Source organism: Bacidia gigantensis (assembly GCF_019456465.1).
Source record: "Bacidia gigantensis strain McMullin 20006 chromosome Unknown contig_156, whole genome shotgun sequence".
Taxonomy (NCBI): domain Eukaryota; kingdom Fungi; phylum Ascomycota; class Lecanoromycetes; order Lecanorales; family Ramalinaceae; genus Bacidia; species Bacidia gigantensis.
Window position 1 is genome coordinate 1,240,534 of NW_025408594.1, and position 21,133 is coordinate 1,261,666.

Consider the following 21,133-nt stretch of genomic DNA (forward strand, 5'->3'; position numbering starts at 1 on the left):
CACTACTACTCGATCGCCGACATGCTTCTTCTCTCACGCATTTATTGATCAACGAGCGAGAATTGTCGGCCACCATCTAATCTGCAGCCAAGTCATCTTGCATCGGAAGCGATCGAGCGGCCCGCAACCCGCATCCTGCACGTTGAGCACGAGGGGCAGCCCCATCAAACATGTTGTAGGCTTGGCTCACCATTCCCGTAGAGCAAGCCACGATGCTTAACCCTAACAGTGTTCTTCCACCGCCAACACGGTACCCAATTTCCTCGCCCGCGAGTACCACCAATGCCTCCTCGACGAATTCGAACAACACAAGCCACCAAAATATGGCGACGCCTAGCATTGAGATGACCAATTCGCTCTCCCATCCCGATGGCCCTGAGTATCAATTGTCTGTCGGCGAGGGTGAGGAAGGATAATTGACTTTTTGGACGTTGAAAGTTGCTAAGCCGTGGAAGGCGTCTACACGCTGCAGGATAGCCTGCACCTTGCTACTCCCCCACCTCATCCTCAAGAAGCGCCAGCCACAAGCTCAAATCCACTGGCCACAACACCAGGCCCACCGCGCGCTGGTGTCAAGATCTCAGTGTGTGTAATCAACCCCAGACGAACGCCGCCGCCTTTCTACAGGGCCGGCACGGCGGGAAGTACGGTGTCAACGCTGGGGACCTACAGCCTGAAAGAACATGAGAAAGAGTCAAGAAGCTCAAATGAAAGTAACAGTGATGGAAAGCCCCCACACAAGGCGACTAACAATCGTGCCTCCGTATACGTAGAGGAAGGGAACCAGCTCCTCACACCTGCCCTTGGCAAGGAGGGTCTAAAACGTAAGAAGCCAAAAACAAATCTCGTGAAGAGCAACTCGCAATTCATATCCAGAGTCATACCCCACGACCAATTACAAAAGCGACTACAGGAACACAGTCCGGAAGGCCTCTTTCTGTTCGCAAATATCGATCGCGCTTACCAATGGCTCGATTTATCTTCACCCACTCCAGCCCGCGCACAACCATTAATGAAAATCCTCTTCGCGAAAGCCAACATTCTTTGCCATGACATTAACCATTTCACTAAGACTACCAACCATATAGATGTAGTCATGGGAGCCAACACTGGCGATATTGTCTGGTTTGAGGCATACTCCCAGAAATACGTCCGGATCAACAAAGGCAACATAATTAGCAGCTCACCGATAACTGAAATTCGATGGTTACCAGGCTCCGAAAATCTTTTTCTTGCTTCTCACATGGACGGTACACTCATCGTTTACGATAAAGAACGCGAAGACGCAGCATTCACGCCAGAAACACCGAACGGTCTCTCCACTCCTGAAAATGGCGTGCTTCATACTTCCGCCAATGGCGATTTGAATTCCAATCCACCCCTTCACATCAACAAATCCATAACATCCAAAAATCAAAAGTCAAACCCAGTAGCCTCATGGCGGCTATTTCACTACCGCATTACAGCCTTCGCTTTCTCTCCCAACCCTTCCAGCTGCCCTTATCTCGCTGTCGTCTCGGAAGATGGCTCATTACGAATAATCAATTACCTCAAAGAAACACTAACGGATCTTTACCCTTCTTATTATGGCGCCTTTACCTGCGTCTGCTGGTCACCAGACGGCAAGTACGTCCTCACGGGTGGGCAAGACGATCTTGTAACGCTCTGGTCCCTGCACGAGCGCCGGATTGTCGCCAGATGTCAAGGCCACCGTAGCTGGGTTACAGCTGTAGCTTTCGATCCCTGGCGAAGTTGCGACGGGCGAAATTACCGGTTCGGCAGCGTGGGGGAGGATAGGCGGCTTTTATTGTGGGATTTCAATGTAGGCATGCTGAGGAGGCCAAAGGGGGGCAAGAGTGGTGCGCAACGGAATGCGGCCAATCGCGGGAGTGTATCGAGTTACCCTGCTCCTGGACGGGCTAGTCAGGCGACGAGTCGGCTTCGTAGTGATTCTTCGCTGCTAGTCGACGGGGAGGGCCTAGATGGGGAGGGAGGCTGTATTGAGCATGAAGTTGAGAGTCGGACTGTTACTGCTGAGCTGCCACCTGTGATGGTAAGTGAATATGATGAAGGCTGCTGAGAAGCTGGAAGGTACTAATGAATTATAGTCGAAAGTCGTAGACGAAGATCGCATGAGCTGGCTGGGCTTTGAAGAGGAGTTCATTATCACAGCTTGTGCAGATGGCCATATAAGAGCATGGACGCGGCCATCTGATGTTGTAAACTCAAGTCAGGTCGCGCTGTCATGAAGAAGATAACAATGCCCAGCATTCAAATTTAGCAGACATGTCTGTACTTGATAATCTTGCTTCTCTGAACAAATGGGAGGCAATGTCGATTTATGTCTTGGCCTCCTCCAACGACGCTGTGTGCTAGAGTCAGGAATACAGCCGGAGACCCGCCATCAGTCCACAGTCGTTTTTAAACACCGCACAGACTTTCTGGCCACACAACTCATCCTTCAGGGATAGCTGCCATTGACCGCCACCTGCCAATGACCGGATTGTTCCAGTGAGGATTTCGCCTGCAAGGTGCGTAATAACATTCTGTAGCGAACTTTGTGCTTGTACCAACCACCTGCGTAGCTTATCCGGTGAGACGAGGCTGAAGATTGGTCTGAGCGCTCACCTAAGCTCCTCCACTTTCTAGATATGAATAGCTGCCTGATACAAGCGCAAGAAAATGCAATACCTCAGGCTTAGTCCCGAACCTTCTGCCCTGTACGCGTTCTGAGAGAAGTCTTATTACGCGCACACGTTATAGGGTCTCAGGCATTCGGAGAATAAAGCAACCAAACAAGACGTAATTCCATGTCTTGTGTCCAGCACTCCTTTCTGCAAAACACTGAATTTGCGACCTCGTCTGCCGAGAGGAGATTTTGCAGCATCGGCCCCAGGCCTCTGTACGCGCATGTGTTTCAACAGGTGCATCTTCCATCAAGAAATTCCATTCAGACCTCAGCCTGCACGACAGTGCTTCATTCCTCGGTAGCTCTGGGCCCTTTCTTTCTCAGTACAAAAGGACATCATGGGTACCGACAATCACTTTCTTCGAATGCAAAGGCTGTCTGTGAACCAGAAGTACTTTTCCTTCCAATCGAGCCCGAAGATTCTCACTAGGCCAGCCTCACCTTGTCCACCACTTTCCTCCCCAACCCATTCTTCCACGATTGTTTCGCTATAGCCGGTCTCTCTTCCCTACCAGAGCTAGGCTTTCAGATCAAAGAAACACCATGTGGAATCAGACTTCAAGTAACACCATCACCTCCGCAAAGCCTGGGACCTACTAATAAAGGTGCCAGAATTTGGTAACGTAGTAGACAGTGTCAGTAGTCCGAACGACTGGTCGTCGCCGGACGTTGTCGATACGATACTCAACATCCTTGCAATCGCATAGGCAGCTGCCGCTCCGACGATAGGGCAATGATGCTTGAGATCGCTTCTTTGATCGGAATAGAACAGGAAGGAAGATATATGAGAATAAGGCTGGAGCCGCGTGGAGCCGCGGATGATCTCAAGAGGCGAGGGTAAGCATCACTCTTGAAGAATCGGTGTAGGTAGATATGTTAGGTGGCAGCGAAGGAAAACACAGGGTAAAGAAGTAATGATTTACACAGTGCCAGCTCTAATTCCTTCACAGCACAAGAAACAAATGGAAATGAAATCAATTCAGGGTCTCTTTCCCCATTAATGAAGGTGAAATGTCTGAAAAGGATGTGATAACGGGTACCCCTATGTTCAAGTTTCTTGGGATTTTCGGAACTTTTTTTTTCGCGTTTTCCGCGCCATCTCTTTTTTTTCAACTCATAATAACTTTATCAAAAAAGCTTCAAAACTTATAATTTAAATATCATCTGAAAGCGCCTTACTTTAGCTTCTATCAGGTTCTTTAATTGTCAATTTTGTATCATTATTGATAAAGTTATAGAGGGATCTATTATTAATGCTGGCGCGTGGAACGCGTCAAAAATTTGTATGTAAAAGACAAATCTACTGATAACTTTACAGTCAATGCTTCAAACCGGATGATTTTTGGATCATTGAAAAGCGCTTAAAACCAGCTTTTATTTGATGTCTTGTTGTTGATTCTTGGATAGAAAATGACTATGTTATTTCCTTCGCAGTCTTTTTGAACGAAGGGAATATGATCAGTCAAATATCTTAACTAAAAAAGCTTCAAATTGAACAAGTAAAGCTTCGTTTGAAAGCGCTTGTAGTCAGCTTTCTTTTGAGATCGCGTTTGGTAATTTTGAAGCTTTATTTATCAAGTTATAAGGTGATTTATCTTTGAGCTTTTAGTGGTTTGTGCCCTCCGGAAAAGTTCCGAAAATCCCAAGAAACTTGAACATAGGGGTAACCTAACGGATAGGACCCCTAAAAGCTATACCCATGACTTGCAATGTACAGCCTTCAAGCTTGCGGGCTTCTCGTTCAGCTCTACAATCTCCATGTCTTACCGCATAAATCTTGGTGTGGCTTCAGCCTAGGATGTAGTGACCACCATGATGAGGAGGCGAGGGGAGCGAAGGCGCGGGACTGTCCGAGCCTGAACTGCGACAGACACGAGGGAGTGGTCGAGAAAGGGTGACGGTCTGACTTACACCATAATAGCAAACCAGTAACCCTAGCATGCGACTAAGGAGACATTCGAAAGTAAGACTAGTTTAGCCGGCGTAAGGCTCGTAGGGCGGCCCCCGCCTTAAGACTTGCCCCCTCCCTAGTCCCTAATAAGCACACAGGCAGAGCTAGACCAGGATAAAGTGTACCCTGGCAGGCCCGGCATTGAAGGGTAGCCAACAGTGTTAGCCTTTGGAGCTTCTCTTGTGCATTAGTCGTAAACGTCAGTCAGTTGTGGCTGTATAAAGCTAGTTTCGACGCCCGCTTTGATCTGACTGGCCAGATTATCAAACTAAGGAGTGGTGGCACTACAGCGAAAAGTAGCTGATCGCTGCCGGGTCTCTTTGCGGATCTAATCATGCGGCCTCTGAGATGTCGAAGATGGACTTTCCGTTACTTACAAAAGGCAGAAACTTCCCCATGCTTGCACATGCCTGTAACACCCCTCACGATTTCCACTATCATCTCTTCAACCAAAGTCCAAATTACCTCATTTAAGCCTAAAACTTCTTGACACCGCATTACGATCTCCGAAATCACACCTTCGTTGCGTTCCGTTCTCATACTACCAAAAATTCAGAAATGCTTCCCACCAGCTCAGGTGCCTGCCCCATCTTCTCACATCACTGACGCAAGCTTATCATGACTAAGCCTGTCCGACCCACGCCATGTTCCCATGTCATGCACCAAGCCCGTCCACAACACAATGGTCGTCACACGACATGTTCAGTATCATTGTCGACCTGCTTGCAGTGTTTGTCGCCCTCGTAGCTTTGGTAGAGAGCGGCTTCTATCATAGGCGGCTGCTACGTCGCTAGAGTATACCAGAAAGATTAATGAATCATGACAGGACGGTACCTCTTTTCTTCTTACTTTTCTTCACTTTGAGATGAGAGAGGATTGAAGTGGTGTTGACTGCGAAGACGAAAGACTTTATCATGTACACATAAAGCTATCTTGCAGAAGAATGCAGGGCGTGAATGTGTATCTGATGATTGAAGTGGAAATGCAAAGAATGCCCCTGAACTTCAAGAACCATGACGAATAGCGGTCTTCACTCTCTTTCACTGGACACAGAGCCTGGATATAGGTATCGCCAACTGCAAGATGTTAATCACGAAAAGGACAAGTCTGTCGCAGATATGAAAATTGGGAATATCAGGAAGGCAGCAAAATCTGTATTGAAGGGTGAGAAATGCCTGAACTCTTTTCTGCTAGCTAGCTTAAAAGCTTGGTTGAGATGGTCGGTCGTGACTGCAAGTACTCAAAATTTTAATTTCAACAATTGGTAAAAAACTCCAGAACAAACACACGTCTTTTCCGCGTCCGTCTCCTAGACTTCTATGATGAGAGATAGTTCTAATAGAGGTCTGCAATGAACGAGATGACGTAGCAGGAAGATGAAATTCGAAGGAGTAACCCGATCTATAAACGCGATGAGAAGAGATGACATGCGCACTCTTGGGATTTTGGATTATCGACCGGAAAAGTGATTGAAAGTCGCAAGAATGACCCAAGCCTTGCGATTTCTGAAAATAAGCTTGGTTTGAGACGTGAATTTGCATGCGGACAGGGCGATTGCACTGAAGCGACTCTTGACACTAGCAACATTAAATATCTACGTCGTAAATCATGACTCGCTGGAAAGCAGTTTGAGATTTCGTAGACTTGTCAAAAATAGAACGATGAGCAAAGGGACTCACATTAGCCTTTACGCGAGTTCCCCATCAGGCTTTTGGCCTTGGTCTTGCGTGAAACGCTTCCTGGACAGTGAAATACCTTCAATATTGACCAGGTGCCCTTTCCACACCAGAATTCGGAACACTGCCAGGTGTGGTCGTCCCAGAGGTTTGCAGATTTGTCAACTTCCCGGGTCCTGCACTACCAGGCTGCACGCCAGCCCCAGGAGTGATCGGAGATGCCTGGTACCCAGTCTGCTGCTGATTTGTCTTCAGTGGCGGTGGCTGCTGCTGCGCGCTAACGTTCCGACTTTCCACAGGGCTGGAAAGCGTCGACGAGCTTGGCGTGTAACTACCAGAAGCTGATGCTTCGATCACAGAATACCATTTTTTGGCATCGGCGGCGCTGTGGGCTTTGAACGAGAGCTCATGAGCCATCGACATTGCTGAGCCGACTTTCCCTTTCGAAACATCCTTACCTTTGACACTGAACTTGTTGTCATTGAGGCCTCCAAGGGTGCAGTCTGGGAGATAAAGAGACAACTCGGGTGTAGGATCTTTGCGGAGATCATCGTCCGAGGCAAACTGGTGGAAGAATTTCGATGGTGACAATACGTAGTAGCCAGTATCATATCCTTTGAGAGCAACACGAGATTTACGTTCCAAAGTACCAGCAATAAGAGGTTGAGTTGACTGATGGTCTTGATTTGGAAATGAGATGCTCGATATATCACGTGGAGGTGCTAAATATGACATCAGTCGTCTCAATTCCACATACAGGATGTGACTCACCCGAGGGATCAATGAGGACATTGTTGTTACGGTTGATGAAGCCTTGCCACTCGAAGTCTGGGGGAATTCTCTGAGCTGTGGATATGATGTCCGAATACATGGCCTTCTGCCTCTCCAGATCTCCGCCGGCATATTGCAGGAAGGAGTTAAGTGCTTGCTGGAATGTCGCGATGATATGTGCTTCAAATGCACCGAAACTATCTTGTACCGCAATCAAGTCATGCCTGTTGTTGTTCTCATTCAACACTTGCTGGTGCAATCGGTGTCTGACACCACGCTTAAGAATGTAGGGATCGTTAGCCGCCTCTATCTTTCCGCCGGATGATGAGAAGGCGGCAGTATGTTGGCCCAGGAGCTCGATATGTTTCTGAGTGGTATTTCTGGTCTTGTCCACTTCTTTGCTTCCTTTTGCAGCTCCCTTGTTCAACTCTTTCGTCTTGTTCTTGATTTCAACATGAAGCCTCTCCAAGATTGGTAGCACAGAACCCTTTAGATTCTTCGCTGTCTCCAAATGTGCATTCGATATACCTTGGGTATTGCTTCGAATATTTTCGAACAATCCAGCTACTCCACCAAGCTTCTGGTCGAAATGATGCCCTTCCTTAAGTGGATCAGACACGCTTTTCAAGACTTTCTCTATCTCCTTCGCGTGGGCATGTTCGGCTTTCTCATGTGCTGTAATGTAGGCTTCTAAATAGCCGCAAGCGTGTTTGTACGCTCGGAGACGCTCAAGAAGCAGAGATGTGGTGTCACTGGGATCGGTCTCGGGGACGGCTTCATCGTCAGATACGGAGCCGCCAGTGGTTCGATAAGGGAGCGATTGTGTAGGACTGCGAGCAGTCGTCATGGTCTGATGATGGTAGCAGTGTCTTTTAAGACCGTCTGTCAAAAGTGCTGATTGCACAACGGGAAGAGTAATATAGGAGGGAGAAGGTTATGATCTAGGACGTTACAGGGAACTTAATGGGGGGCATGGGGTTGCTAATAATTGAGGATCTTGAAGCTCAGAAGAAGGTCGCCATGACGTCAATGAGCATTTGCAAGGCTTTTTGCCAAGGAGCACAGAAACCAATTAATAAATGTCCCCCTCGCCCCACAGCACGAGGGGCAGATAGAATTTGTTACCTGTAGACTGAACGTTATACTCTCATTGAAACTATTTACACTACTGACAGAAGTCACCATTGTATGAGTATGCTGCCATGAAGAATCGTGGTACCGCCCTCCCTCACCCCTTTTTGAAAAGAGAAATCAAGAAGGCTACCGCATCTAACCCTGCAACCAGTACAATTTGCCCGGAATTCAATCATGTTCGAGCGTTTCATGTCTTTGCAAGCGATACTCCATCAGCAATCGAGGCATGTGAAATGATTAAATGCTAATGCGGCTTGCTAAATTTCGATCATTCTCTGGGAGAGGTCTGCTGCCCGTCGTCATTGCCAGAAGTCGTTGATTGCGTTGCCGCATCATACGACGGAGGCCCCCGTTTAGAGGAGAGATTGGATGCAGATTGCGCAGCAGTCTCGTAACCTGGAACTTTGGACATATTTTCTATGTCGTAATGGCCATGCTGCTGCTTGGGCTCTTGCCCTTGTGTCGATGTATCAGGCTGGATCACGCCAGGCGTACCTTGCTCGTTCCTCGCACTGTCTTCTATTTGGCTGCTTGACGCAGCTGTATGGTCGATTTCTCCGCGGTCATGTGAGTCACCGAGCCTAGATGGAAGTACGTCCGAGCTTCCACTCCCTGCTTGCAAGGTTGTCATTGCGAGGTCCGGTCTCCTGGCAGGCGCGTTGGCTCCCTCTCGGGGCGCCAAGTAGCGTTCTGCGTCAATACCTTCATAGATCTCGTCCCAAGTATGGTTTTCGTATGGAGGGAGGAACGTGCCTCCCGTGCTTCTGGCTACAAGAGCGATTTCGGCCGAGGTAGCGGTCACTGCGTTGTCTTGGTTGAATGGTAAATCGGGAGATATGAAGATGAAAATGGGCATGCCAGCCTCAAGAGTAGAGACTGGGACGTGCGGATGCTCGAGATGGATCTTGATTTCTAGCTTATGTCTGACTCTAAGGTCGGGATGCTCATAGTCTTGGAGACAGGTTTGCAAACTTCGCGGCAAAGATAGTGGCACTGAGAAGGTATAGATCTCGCATTCGTAACCGTCCGATTCTGCCACCACGTCGTCTAGGGGGCGCGTTTCTTTGACGATTTTGACTCGATGTTCAGATCTACACTTGTTGATTTGAACAAGGGTAATTGCTACAGCTGGAATCTTCAATTCTGCCAGATTGGTCGTTAACAAAAAGTCGACTTTGACTGTTGAACCAAAAAGTACAGCCCTTGGAGAGATTTGGATCTCCGCTTCCAATTTTTCAGGCCAAGTCTTGCTTATGAACTAATAGTATTGTGTCAGTCTAAGGGCGCAAGAGGGATAACAGGGGCATACTGAAGGAACATGAAGCCTGTCATCCGTCTCGTTTGGTATTCTTATAACTCGAACGTATGTATTCGTCTCCTTTTTGGATTGTGTTGACTGCCTTTTGAGTGTAGCCTTCAAGTGATGTATGACCCAAGTTGAGCGCAAACCCTCAAGGCTCTCTGCCGTATTGCCAGGCACCTCCCAGCGGAAAGGAAGCTCATGATCGCCAGCCTGCAATTTTTCTTGGCCCTTCAAGGAAATGACGTTTCGAAAGAGAATTTCAGGAGAGCGATAATGAACATTAGCGGCGCGTGATGAGATCCAACTGTTTCTCTTTAGCCAAATTCATGGCCATGTGAATCTTTTGTAGCCTACCCTATTTTCCTCTGAATTGTATAACGGATGTAAATCTCCCGCATGGGAAGACTTTGTGACAGGGAAAGGAAGACTATGCCACTTAATGAGGCACTAGCGGCCTCATCTCGACGACCTCTCAGGACTACGAATCTTTGGTCGAGTCGAATCTCGAAGAGAGAAACGGCGTTAGCGATACCGACAGGGCCAATGTCGACACCGATCTTGTCGAAAAGGGTCGTAGCCATCTTAAAATTGTGTAGATTTAGACAAGCATAAAGTGAAAGCAATCCCAAAGCGGGCAAGCATGGTAAGGTTTTCAAGATTTATACGCAAACAACAGGAGAAACAAAGAGCAGACTCTGAATACAGAGGCAGGGGAGGCGCTCATTTGGGGCTAAAGTAGAAAGGAGTCTATAGCAACGCCAAAGATGGCAAGAGGGAACAAGATTGATGACTCTCGCGTCATCCGCTTGCTTTTCAACCTGGAAGGACCAACCTTCTGTAGACTTAGATTCGGCCGCCATTTTACATGAGCAGCGAGATTTCGAGTCTAACGTGATTGAGTGACTTCCATCAGCAGCGCTCTGAATTGTTGCGTCAAGAATACTGGCAGGTGTGATGGAGCCAGAAGGTGCATCGTATCACTTCCGGTTTAACCACGCTAATTTGTGCCTCGTATTCTATTGATCGGCTTGTTTTGATGTCACAATGAGCAGAAGGGGCCCATGAGGACTGATGACAGGATAGAGTAGCCGAGTTTTAATAGCTCGACGACATCATTCAACACCCAACTTCACTTCCGTCTTCACGCTTCCATCCCCACCGGCACTTGTCTGCTTCTCCTCACTGACGCTCTTGCTAACATCATCGACCTCCAAGCCCGCTTTATCTTCTCCTGACCTAGGCCGTACGACTTTGATGGAACATCCACTATCCTTGTTGTAGACACGCAGGCCCACTATGCAGCAAGCATTCCAAGGATCGTTCTCGATCTCAGGATCTTCGTCATTCGTAGCATCGGCCGTGCCAGCTGCACTTTGGTCCGTGGCAGGTACATCCTCATCGAGGTCGAGGACACTGTCGATGCTGCTCTCAAATGAAGCGTCACTATCGTAGAGGTAGTCGTCCTTGTCATCTGCTTCTGCCACATCCGGTTGGTCTTCCTTAGCTTGCTCTTGGGGCGCGTCAGTGTCGACAGTCTGGTTTGTTTTGGACTGCCCTTGCGCGGCTTCCGTGTCGTCATTCGAATCCCTGTCATTGACCTGAGATGTGCCTTCGGGTGGTGTTGTCTCTGGCGACTGTTGCTTTACGGCTTCTTTGTCTGCTTTACCACTCTCTTCTTTTCCCTCTTTTGGTCGCTCGACGACTACCATTTCATTGCCATTTTTATCATTCCCCTCAATCTCCTTCTCAGATTTCACTTTTCCTGGATCCTCTCCTGAATCTTTAAGCTTTGCTTTCCCCTCCTTCTCGAGGCGATAATCTTTCCGTTTCTGGTCTCGGCGCTTCTTCCTCGCCCTTTCTCTTTTCTCGGTTTCCCAATCTTTCCTTTGCTTAGCACTCACTTCCGCGCGCTGCTTGATCCTACGCGCCTCTTGTTTCTTGACGTCTAGCGCTGCACGGTTCTGTTTTTCTTCTTCGGTCTCCTTTATGTCTCCTTTAGCAAAAGCCAAGTCGTACGAGAGGCCAATCTGTATCAATTTGTTGGGTCGAATCTTGCAATTGTCCCTCACAATACTCGCTGGAGTCGTGAGTGCAGAATTGCGTTTTGCAGTGATCTTCATGAGTACTGAGTACGTTCCAGGTTCTAAAACCAGGTCGGTGCTCACAGAACGGCCCATGAAATAATTGCTGTAGCTGCGGACAATGTAGTCCTCTTCGCCGTCTTTGTCCAAGCGATAATGAAGCTTGAAGTCGTATTGACCTTCCAAGCCTCTCCAGTAGCGATTGTCAAGTTGCGACAAGACAATGACAATGGGGCTCGTCTTCGTCAAAGTGATCATGAATTTGGTATCATTATAGTCGGCAGACCACGGCACGTCAACAGAAGTCCATTGTTGTGCAATGGACCAACTTTGATCAAAGAGTCTCGTGCGTTCAAACACACTGTATTTCTCAATCAAGTCCGCAAAGGAGATCCAAAACATGCCATCATCACCAAATTTGTGATCAAGCAGCTCCAACCATTCAGAATTCCATTGCTCCGACCCGTCTGACCAGGCCCCGCGCCACTCGTCAGTACCCCATGGATTGCGAATCTTTAGTAATCTTTGACCTTTTATCTCCACAGCTTCCATTATTGAGTAAGCATGCTGTCGAACGATACCCAACCTGGCGCCATCTTTATCCCCGGAGTCGCTCCCAAGCCATTTATCAAACGTGCCAGTGAAGCAGCTGAAGAGGAATTCGTCGTTGACTTTGCTAATCTCATTATTCCAGAAGTATTCTTTGTCGAGAATGTCAGGCGTAAAAATCTCTGTGGTCACACCGCCGGTCAAATCTTCTACAGCTTCTCCTGCAAAGCCCCCCTCAATAGCGCTGTAGTCCCCGTGTGCCTTCGCGTAGGCTTTCTCCATCAAGGGGAGCCAAGTTTCATTCTCCTCTCTGCACTGCGCGAAAAAAAGGCTTTTTGAGCCCCGTTGAAATGATTTTCGATAGCTGTTCTCGGCTTCATGAGCTTGGAAACGATGAACATCCTCGAAGTATTGCTTCTCATTGGAATGGCTTTCCCACCAGTCCGGAGCGGTCAGATAGAGCTTGTCGTCGACCACTGTATGGCACCATTCGCCATCTCTGTGGAATACAAATCCGTAGACACCCACCACTTCATCTCGAGCAACACAGACTCTGTCAATTAAGGTTGTCTTGTTGCTTATGGCAGTCAGGGCTGACAAGAACCAGCAATCGCCTGTGTTGCCTTGTCTCACATCGCTCGCAGTAGCACCCTCGATGAAGAATTCCGGCTTTTCAAAGATGTCCTATCCACGTCAGCGCAATTCACTCACTCGCCATAAAGTGGGTCGAAGAATCGGAACACAGCCACACCAAACTCCAAAACCTTTGCTCATAGGGCAGCTATATGGAGGTTAAACCTAAAGCGAGCCTCGTAAGGCAATTATGGAAGAAATAGTAGCCCTTTTATCCCGCACCAGAGATATAGTGTGATGTGTTCCGATTTACCAACCCTCATGAGCTGCCCTTTTCAATTACTTACCGGGACGCGTTTGACCGCTTTAGGGTACCGTCTTTCTGCAATATAACCAAGCCCGTCGAGGCAATTCCGTGTGTAAGGCCATGCCTTTAGGTCGTACTCAATATCGAAGTGCTGATCTCTATACTTCTTGTTGACGCGCCGACATTCTCTAGCAATCCTCTCCACAGCGCGCTTGCATTCGTTTGCCGCGTCATCGTACGACTTGACAGCGCCCTTGCCCTGGACTGAGCCTTTTCGGGTCTTGGTTGCTTTTTTCTTGGCGAAAATGTCGGACGGGAGCACACTATGTACCGTACCAGGGTATTTTGTGCTGAATTTTGTCCAGAATTTGTCAATGGTGGCTTGTGGAGATTCTTTCACTATCGAAGTGGAGTTTGAGGTGTCTTGGAAGGGGGCTTCAGCATTCTCATATTTTCGATAGCCAGTCTGTCTACCACTGCCACTGCCACTTTCGCTGCCGCTCATTCTGGAGCAAGACCAAAAAGCAGACTCAAAACCAACAATCTTAAATACTAATACAGAATAAAGCGAAAAGAAGCATTAGGGCTATGGGCCCGTTCTGCAGACTCGCAAACGCAGTGCAGGAGGAAGGATGGGTCTCCTGAGGAAAGAGGGAGGGCAGCATTTTAAATGTTGGTACTTACAACCAGTCACTTCGGTAGCACACGAAGCAGCTCCGCACCTGCACTGGTGCCTGTAGCGCCGGCACTGCCCTGTCTCAGGGGGTTGGTGCCGCTTGTAGACTGCACAAGACTGCTTAGTTCAGCCTTAGGAGTCATGTTTCTTGGGGGCCATATGCAGGTCATCCGTCAAGGTGGTCAGACCAAAGTTGCTGAAGCGCGACTTCAGGCTCCAAGGGTTGTGGTACGACATGGATTTTGGCTGAGCTGGCTCCCGCGAGATTATTACATATCAACGGAGCCATCGATGTTGGCTGACCTCGACCTTCAACGCCTCTGGTGCTGTGCACGAGAGACGATCATATCGTCCGAGGTGGCAACCATTTTTGGGTAAGGCTGGCTAGCGCGGGAAGAGGCGGGGCGCCTTAAAAGCCCACATACAGATCTAATTGCTCGGGAGCGAATCGTCTGGTGATCTGATTATGGATCACAACCTCTCGAAATTGTAGGTATTACTGAAATGGAAGAGCAACAAGCAAGCTTCTGAGTCAGACCGGTGCTCGGACTTTTCCCACATTCTTTCCTTTGACCCACCAAACTACTATCCAGGCAAGCTCGCAGCACTAGCCAACGCCAGCATCCAAAGATACATCATCACAAACACACGTAACCATGCATCCTGTATATGCCCAATTGTTTAGGAATGTCGCTCATTGTTTTCCTGCTGTTTGCAAACACACCAAGCTCTAGTTCACCAACGCCGTTATAGATAGCAATTCAGATAAAGCCGGCCTTCGTCATCTCAGTGGTAGCCATTGACCTTCTGCCTCCCCGAATATGCAGCGCTACCAAGCTCAAAATATGGGTGCATGCACGCTTGTTTGGCCGAGATCCTTCCCGCCGGATCATAGACCAGCATGGCGTCAAGCAGATCGAGGCCATTATCATCTAGACCTGCCACGAGCGCTTTTGTCATATCACGGGTCCATTTTGGAAAACTTGTTTTATAGTCCGGAAAAGATGTGACACCAGGCCAAGCGTTTTCATCAGGAGTTCCCAAGATCCTACAGAACATTAGCCTAGGAAGAGGCAGCAATAGCCGACGATGACACACCTGAAGATTTTAAAAATCTCATCAATTTCAGAATCCCCGGGAAACAGAGGCTTCCTGGTGCACATCTCTGCAAAGATGCAACCGATTGACCACATATCAACACCCGTAGAGTATTGTCGACCACCCAGCAGGATCTCTGGCGATCTATACCATAATGTGACAACCTGTGACAATGGTCAGTGAGGAATGAGATTCATATCGCGAGCGTCTAACTTCATGGGTATACGTTCGCAGAGGAACTCCAAACGCCCTTGCCAACCCGAAGTCGGCAAGTTTGAGATTGCCATCTCGATCAATGAGCAGGTTCTGCGGCTTGAGATCCCTGTGCAAGATTCTATGACTATGACAGTACCGCACACCCTCAACAAGCTGGCTCATGAACTTTTTAACCATGGCTTCACCTAAGCCTAAGCGGCCCATATCCATACTTGTCCCTTGTAAGGGCTTGCCTCTTCCTCCATCGCTGACTGGGAGCGCTTCCATATACTTCTTCAAATCGAGATCTAGGAATTCGAATACGAGATAGAGTTTGTGGCCATCGGCGTGAACGATGTTGAACAGTTTGACGATATTTGGGTCGTTCATCTCTTTCAGAAGAGAAATCTCTCGTATGGCAGTGCTTGGGACTCCTTCATCTTCAGCCTCAAGTCGGATCTTCTTTAAAGCAACAATGCGAGAAGGGTGTGTCAGGTCGCGGGCTTTGTATACCACTCCATAGGTTCCTAGATTAGATATTAGCGCGACATGTGATCCTTGGGCTTGGTCTGCCTGACCCTCGCCAATTTTCTCCAGCTTCTGGTAGTTCTCCATATTGTTGCTTTAGTTGAGTTGCTAGATCAATGCTCTTGACCTTCAATGGCAGACCAGCGCTGCATCAAACCCCAAGTAAGTCACGGTAGATAATTGAAGGGTGTTGGGGTTCCGCGTTCAGAGTTTTGAAAGTCTCATGGCGAGCAATGGCTATCAATTGTTAGTAGTTACGCCTGCAATTTTGCTGTGTTGAGTATCATCAATCCCATTGCGACAACGATGAAAAGGCTTGGTCGTTGGACTGTAAACACAGATTCCAGTGAACACGCTAGAAGAGATGACCCAGGGACCGGACGGTTTTAGAAATACGTAGGTTTTAGAGTCTGCAGGACTGAGAGTACGCGACTCTTTAGGTATGAACACTAGCAAAGATTTCTAGCTTAAGACTCATACTTTTAGGGGCAGAATACAGCGCACGCTATATCCTGGCTGCATATATTTGAAACCGTCCGGTCCCTGGTTTTGTCCGGTCCCTGGGTCATCTCTTCTAATGGCGTCAGCGCCACGGCGCCTAAGAATTAGGGACTCGCCGCCCCCACCGCGCAGGTTCCACTTTTCAAAACACGCAATTTGTATTCTTTGTGCATTATGGCGACAATTAACATGCTCGATAGCCGAGAGCTCCCACCCGAGAGGGTCAAGAAGCTCTTCAAACAATATCGAAAGAGTCATCACTGGAGTGAGACGGGCGCTTCTGCTAATCTCATTGATACGCACAGTCTTCCGACTTCCGGAATCAATGCAACCGTGAGTCTTGAGAGTGTAATCTCAAGCGAAATCATTGCTGCTGCGTGTAAGGATCTCATTGCACCTCTACATTCGAATGGTGGTAAACCCGTCAATTGTGAGGGTGCTCGCGTTTTTGCTGTAGAGGGGCTACCAGGTAAGTCTGATATGATCACTAACGTCCTCTTTCTGACGTCCTAGGCTTGCGTATCGTACCGAATATGGTTCCCAAGCAAGCACAAGCATGTTTGCTCTCAAATTTGTTACATGACTGTCTTGCAAGCCCACGCCATAAAACCAATGTCCATTTGACCCATAGTCTACCGTATCATTCTGATCATCATTCACAGAAGAAGGAATATCCAAACCACGTGCGTTACTGCTCGTTCTTCAGTCTCTCGCAGGGTGCATCAGAGCTTTTCTATCCTTTTGACCAAGACAATCATAGAGCCTTCAATACTTCACAGTTTTTGAATTCTAAATTACGATGGATGACCCTTGGAGGTCAGTATGATTGGACAGAGAAGCGATACCCACCGGAGGATCCACCTCCTTTTCCAAAGGAAATTGATCTTTTCATCAAGACTCTATTCCCAAATGTGCGGCCAGAAGCTGCCATAATGAACATATACAATCCGGGTGACTCTCTTAGCATGCATCGAGATGTAAGTGAACAGTGTGACAACGCGTTGGTAAGCATTAGTCTTGGCTGTGACGCCCTCTTTATAGCAGCTTTACAACCAGACTCGGAATCAGAACCAAAGCACAAGGTCTTCCGCCTGCATTCTGGAGATGCCATATATCTAGATGGGCCGTCACGATTTGCATGGCATGGAGTCCCTAAAGTCATCCCAAAGACCTGTCCGGACTGGCTCCATGATTGGCCAGCCGAAAGCACTCTTAGGACGGACGACTACTCTGGTTGGCGTGGCTGGATGGCTGGTAAAAGGATCAATCTCAGTGTGCGGCAAATGCATGTCGAAGTACCATCAAACGAGAAGAAAGCTTGACTAGCTTGCTCATCACTGGACTGAATTTCAGGGCTTTTACGAGTTGTACTCGATGGCCGCCTTGTTCCTACGCTTTGAGGACATCTTCACCTACCAAAGGTTGATCGATCGGAACATGGCCACGCCAAGTCCAGTATCAAGGCCACTGTTAGAGAGGCAGACCCTAGAAAAATACCCTACAAGCCGGATTTTTAAGGTCGTAGCTGCCCCCCTTTCACCCCTATGAATTTCGTGTAGCCATGTTTGCTTCACTTCTTTCTTGACGAGGCAGCTGGAAAGCGTTAGCTTGCGGCTAACTGGCGAATCGGCGCTAAGATATGTAACCCCTCGTCTCCTTCGGCTGAAGAATCTTTCATCAATACATTCCTTTTCTGCGAAGGAGAGTGCAGAGAAAAAACGGCTCAAGCTGCTTCTCTCCATAACGAAGGACATCGGGTAGAATGACTGCTCGCGAAACTCCTTGGCAAGATATTGCCGAGGCTAAACGTAAGGCTATCAGTGACTCAATACCAAAAGAATGGCGACTAGCCAGTGTCCCCTCGATAGAAGAACAACGAGATGTAACCGAGTCATCTGTAAAAACACATCTGTCTCGGCGCGAGATCCAGATTACTGAGACGGATGCTTCAGGCATTGTCCAGAAGACAACGAACGGTGAATGGAAGGTTGTGGAAGTAACGAAAGCATTCTGCCATCGTGCAGCTCTTGCTCAGCAGCTTGTGAGTCCCATCTAGCCAGCGGGGAACGTCTTTTTGGCTCCAACTAAGAGCGCAAGGTGAATTGCTTGCATGAGATGTTCTTTGATGCGGCTGTATCAGACGCTACGCGATTAGATGAATACTATGCCAGTAATAAAAAACCAATCGGGCCGCTGCATGGATTGCCAATCAGTTTAAAGGATCAATTTCACGTCAAAGGTGTTGAGACCTCCATGGCTTACGTAGGGTGGATTGGCACCTTTGAGGGAAAAAAGGGCACGGGACAAGAAAAGCTCTTCGAAAGTGAGTTGGTCAAAGAGCTCCGGGCTCTAGGTGCAGTGCTCTACTGCAAAACAAGCGTACCCCAATCCCTCATGTTTGGCGAGACTGTCAACAATATCATTGGCACCACTACCAATCCTAAGAACCGAGAATTATCAAGCGGAGGCAGCTCGGGTGGCGAGGGCGCACTCATGGGCTTATACGGCTCCCCGTTAGGTTTTGGTACAGATATTGGCGGCAGCATCAGGATTCCAGCAAGCTTCAACGGCCTGTATGGTATCAGGCCTTCGTTTGGTCGCTTGCCGTATGATGGCATGGCCAACAGCATAGATGGACAAACGAGTGTACTTTCAGTCAATGGCCCGATATCCCACTCCCCTGTATCACTGAAATTAGCCTTCAAGGCATTGTTGAGCCAACAGCCCTGGTTGCGAGACCCACTCTGCTTGGAGCTGCCTTGGCGTGATGAACAAGCGGCGAAAGTTTCCGAACAATTCGCTTTTGGCGTCTTGAAGTTCGATGGCACAGTGACACCACATCCACCTGTGCGTAGGGCGATAGACACGGTAGTCAAGGCTCTCGAACAGCAAGGACACCAAATCTTTGAATGGCGCCCCCCAGCCCACTCACGAGGTACTTCTCTCTGCGTAAGTCTTTGAACTGTGCGGAAAGAGCAGGCCACTCACAAGCAGACAGGGCAAAGCATACGTCTATGATGGAGGTCATGATATCCACAAGAATCTTAGGCTTTCTGGCGAGCCAGCTCTGCCTCAGATTGTAGGGTCTTACGGCAAGGATGAACCCAACAAGCAAGCCGACGCTACTGCAATCGCAGCGAACAACGTCGCAAAACGCTCATTCCAAAAGGAGTACCTTGACTACTGGAACAGCACATCCACACAAAGTGGGACAGGTCAGCCTGCGGATGCCTTCATTATGCCAATCGCGCCATTTGCGGCGGCAAGACATGGCCGATATAGATACTACGGATACACAACAATCATCAATACGTTGGACTACACCGCATGTGCAATACCAGTCACAAATATCGACAAGAATATCGATCGTATCGACGAGAACTTTCAGCCACTGAGCGATCTTGACAAGCAAGTTCATGAAGACTATGATCCCGAGATTTACGATGGCGCTCATGTGGGCGTCCAGCTTGTTGGCCGAAGATTCCAAGAAGAGAAGGTGCTGGCTTTAACGGAATTGATTGGCAATGCTTTGAAGACGTCCGAAGATGGTGAGCAAGCGAAGCTCTAGTCAAGACTGACGTGAATGAACGTAAGACAATGGGTTGGAACGAAACCTAGCGTATGAGACGAAGCGTGACTGAAGTGGCGCATGGTTGTGGCTTCATACGTCCACATACACAATTAAAGGCTATGGCATGATTTACGAAAGCACAATCAAATCATATGAATTTCACTTGAAGCTTTAATGAAAGTGCGGTATAAACAGCCATCTAACACGAGAGATTCCTGCTGAGTTCTGACAAATGCAGATGAGCATCTGTAAATGATAGGGTCAACAGTCCGTAGTTGATTCCTCATTTTTGAATTTCGAATGCGACGCGCAACAAAGCGGCTGCGCCATTATTTTGCTTTGACAGAAATTTCCGCGTAAAAAGCACGCAGCATCCCCACTACACTTTTAATTCTATTCAAAGAACCACATTCAAGATACGGGAACAAGATTTTACGAACCATCTACTACCTTCTGCTTCTCAGAATGCCTCACGCTACGGCAACATTCAATGGCAAAGTGATCGCCGAAACCGATTCGTACGAATTTGTTGAGGGAAATGTTTACGTAGGCTTGGGTCCGATATGTTCGATTGTAGTATCGCTCACCACGTGAAGTTCCCACCAGAGACAGTGGACAAATCTGTACTGAGCGATTCCTCGCTTACGACGATTTGTGTAAGTACCTTCCCCAGTCCCGAACACCCTTGAGATCATGTGTCTAAGCACAGAGTGCCCTTTTATGAACCAGATTGCTGTCGAGGGGGCCATGCTGATTTCTGATTCACTGTAGCCGTGGAAAGGAAGCGGGAGTTACTACAACATCAACGTCGACGGTAAGCTGAGGCGCTGCCCACTCCCTATGAGCCTGTCTGATGCCTTTCTCCAGGGACCGAAGCTAAGGATGCTGCATGGTACTATCCCCATCCCGCCACGGACCGGGCCAAAGGCTTGAAAGACTACGTTGCTTTCTGTGGGTGAAGACTATCGGAGTAGCTGCTGAGAAAGCTGACGCCTAGCAGACAAGACCAAAGTCGACATCAAACGTACCTGAGGCGCCTGAAATTGAGCGCCGAGGATGGTCGTTCCCAATGTCGATGGAAGGGAAGGTGACCATCGAGCATGCAAGGACTGTCGGAGCGATCTCCCGTTCAAAAGATGTTCGAACTAGACAGAGTATTGGCTTCTCTTCGCATATCACCCATACTCTCTCCCACTTCACTTGCTCTGTCTTCGTCATTTCGATCACTCGATCAGTACGGAAGCTTCTGCCCTGCCCGTATTTTCTCATCCCAGTCGTAGTCGTAGTCAATTACTATCGGCTTCTCCTGCGGCAAAAGCCTCCAGACCCAATGACCAATCGCACTTGATATAAGTCCTAACGTGTATGCCCAAGGCAAGGTAATTTGCCATGTATCCTTCAACTTTGTACCCTTGGCACCATCCATCAAGGGCACAAGGACACCAAGAATGGCGAGCCCCGCCAGTACACGATCTCGGTATTGGTCTCGCGCGTGCAAGCGGTAGAACACCAAGCTGGTCGAGGCGAACA

General features: G+C 48.4%; 8 protein-coding genes across 8 annotated transcripts; 4 read left to right on the plus strand and 4 right to left on the minus strand.

The window, feature by feature from the left end:
* Nucleotides 1–323: 323 nt before the first annotated feature.
* KY384_002661 (uncharacterized protein) lies at nucleotides 324–2,249 on the plus strand (the record flags this gene model as incomplete). Its single annotated transcript, XM_044811183.1, has 3 exons — nucleotides 324–402; nucleotides 447–2,053; nucleotides 2,109–2,249. The coding sequence occupies 3 exons, from the start codon at nucleotides 324–326 to the stop codon at nucleotides 2,247–2,249; spliced, it is 1,827 nt and encodes a 608-aa protein (XP_044672066.1).
* Nucleotides 2,250–6,397: 4,148 nt separating this feature from the next.
* Nucleotides 6,398–7,934, minus strand: KY384_002662 (uncharacterized protein; the record flags this gene model as incomplete). Its single annotated transcript, XM_044811184.1, has 2 exons — nucleotides 6,398–7,038; nucleotides 7,088–7,934. The coding sequence occupies 2 exons, from the start codon at nucleotides 7,932–7,934 to the stop codon at nucleotides 6,398–6,400; spliced, it is 1,488 nt and encodes a 495-aa protein (XP_044672067.1).
* A 555-nt stretch (nucleotides 7,935–8,489) lies between these two features.
* On the minus strand, nucleotides 8,490–10,105 carry KY384_002663 (uncharacterized protein; the record flags this gene model as incomplete). Its single annotated transcript, XM_044811185.1, has 3 exons — nucleotides 8,490–9,479; nucleotides 9,531–9,828; nucleotides 9,879–10,105. 3 exons carry the CDS (start codon nucleotides 10,103–10,105, stop codon nucleotides 8,490–8,492), a joined length of 1,515 nt encoding a protein of 504 aa, XP_044672068.1.
* Nucleotides 10,106–10,636: 531 nt separating this feature from the next.
* Nucleotides 10,637–13,539, minus strand: KY384_002664 (uncharacterized protein; the record flags this gene model as incomplete). Its single annotated transcript, XM_044811186.1, has 2 exons — nucleotides 10,637–12,838; nucleotides 13,075–13,539. 2 exons carry the CDS (start codon nucleotides 13,537–13,539, stop codon nucleotides 10,637–10,639), a joined length of 2,667 nt encoding a protein of 888 aa, XP_044672069.1.
* A 957-nt stretch (nucleotides 13,540–14,496) lies between these two features.
* On the minus strand, nucleotides 14,497–15,618 carry CDC2 (Cell division control protein 2; the record flags this gene model as incomplete). The annotated part of the gene is made up of 4 exons (XM_044811187.1): nucleotides 14,497–14,758; nucleotides 14,809–14,972; nucleotides 15,022–15,530; nucleotides 15,582–15,618. The coding sequence occupies 4 exons, from the start codon at nucleotides 15,616–15,618 to the stop codon at nucleotides 14,497–14,499; spliced, it is 972 nt and encodes a 323-aa protein (XP_044672070.1).
* Nucleotides 15,619–16,206: 588 nt separating this feature from the next.
* Nucleotides 16,207–17,354, plus strand: KY384_002666 (uncharacterized protein; the record flags this gene model as incomplete). The annotated part of the gene is made up of 2 exons (XM_044811188.1): nucleotides 16,207–16,501; nucleotides 16,759–17,354. The coding sequence occupies 2 exons, from the start codon at nucleotides 16,207–16,209 to the stop codon at nucleotides 17,352–17,354; spliced, it is 891 nt and encodes a 296-aa protein (XP_044672071.1).
* A 440-nt stretch (nucleotides 17,355–17,794) lies between these two features.
* On the plus strand, nucleotides 17,795–19,600 carry KY384_002667 (uncharacterized protein; the record flags this gene model as incomplete). Its single annotated transcript, XM_044811189.1, has 3 exons — nucleotides 17,795–18,073; nucleotides 18,130–18,981; nucleotides 19,031–19,600. 3 exons carry the CDS (start codon nucleotides 17,795–17,797, stop codon nucleotides 19,598–19,600), a joined length of 1,701 nt encoding a protein of 566 aa, XP_044672072.1.
* Nucleotides 19,601–20,068: 468 nt separating this feature from the next.
* Nucleotides 20,069–20,562, plus strand: KY384_002668 (uncharacterized protein; the record flags this gene model as incomplete). The annotated part of the gene is made up of 3 exons (XM_044811190.1): nucleotides 20,069–20,149; nucleotides 20,181–20,259; nucleotides 20,471–20,562. 3 exons carry the CDS (start codon nucleotides 20,069–20,071, stop codon nucleotides 20,560–20,562), a joined length of 252 nt encoding a protein of 83 aa, XP_044672073.1.
* Nucleotides 20,563–21,133: the final 571 nt, after the last annotated feature.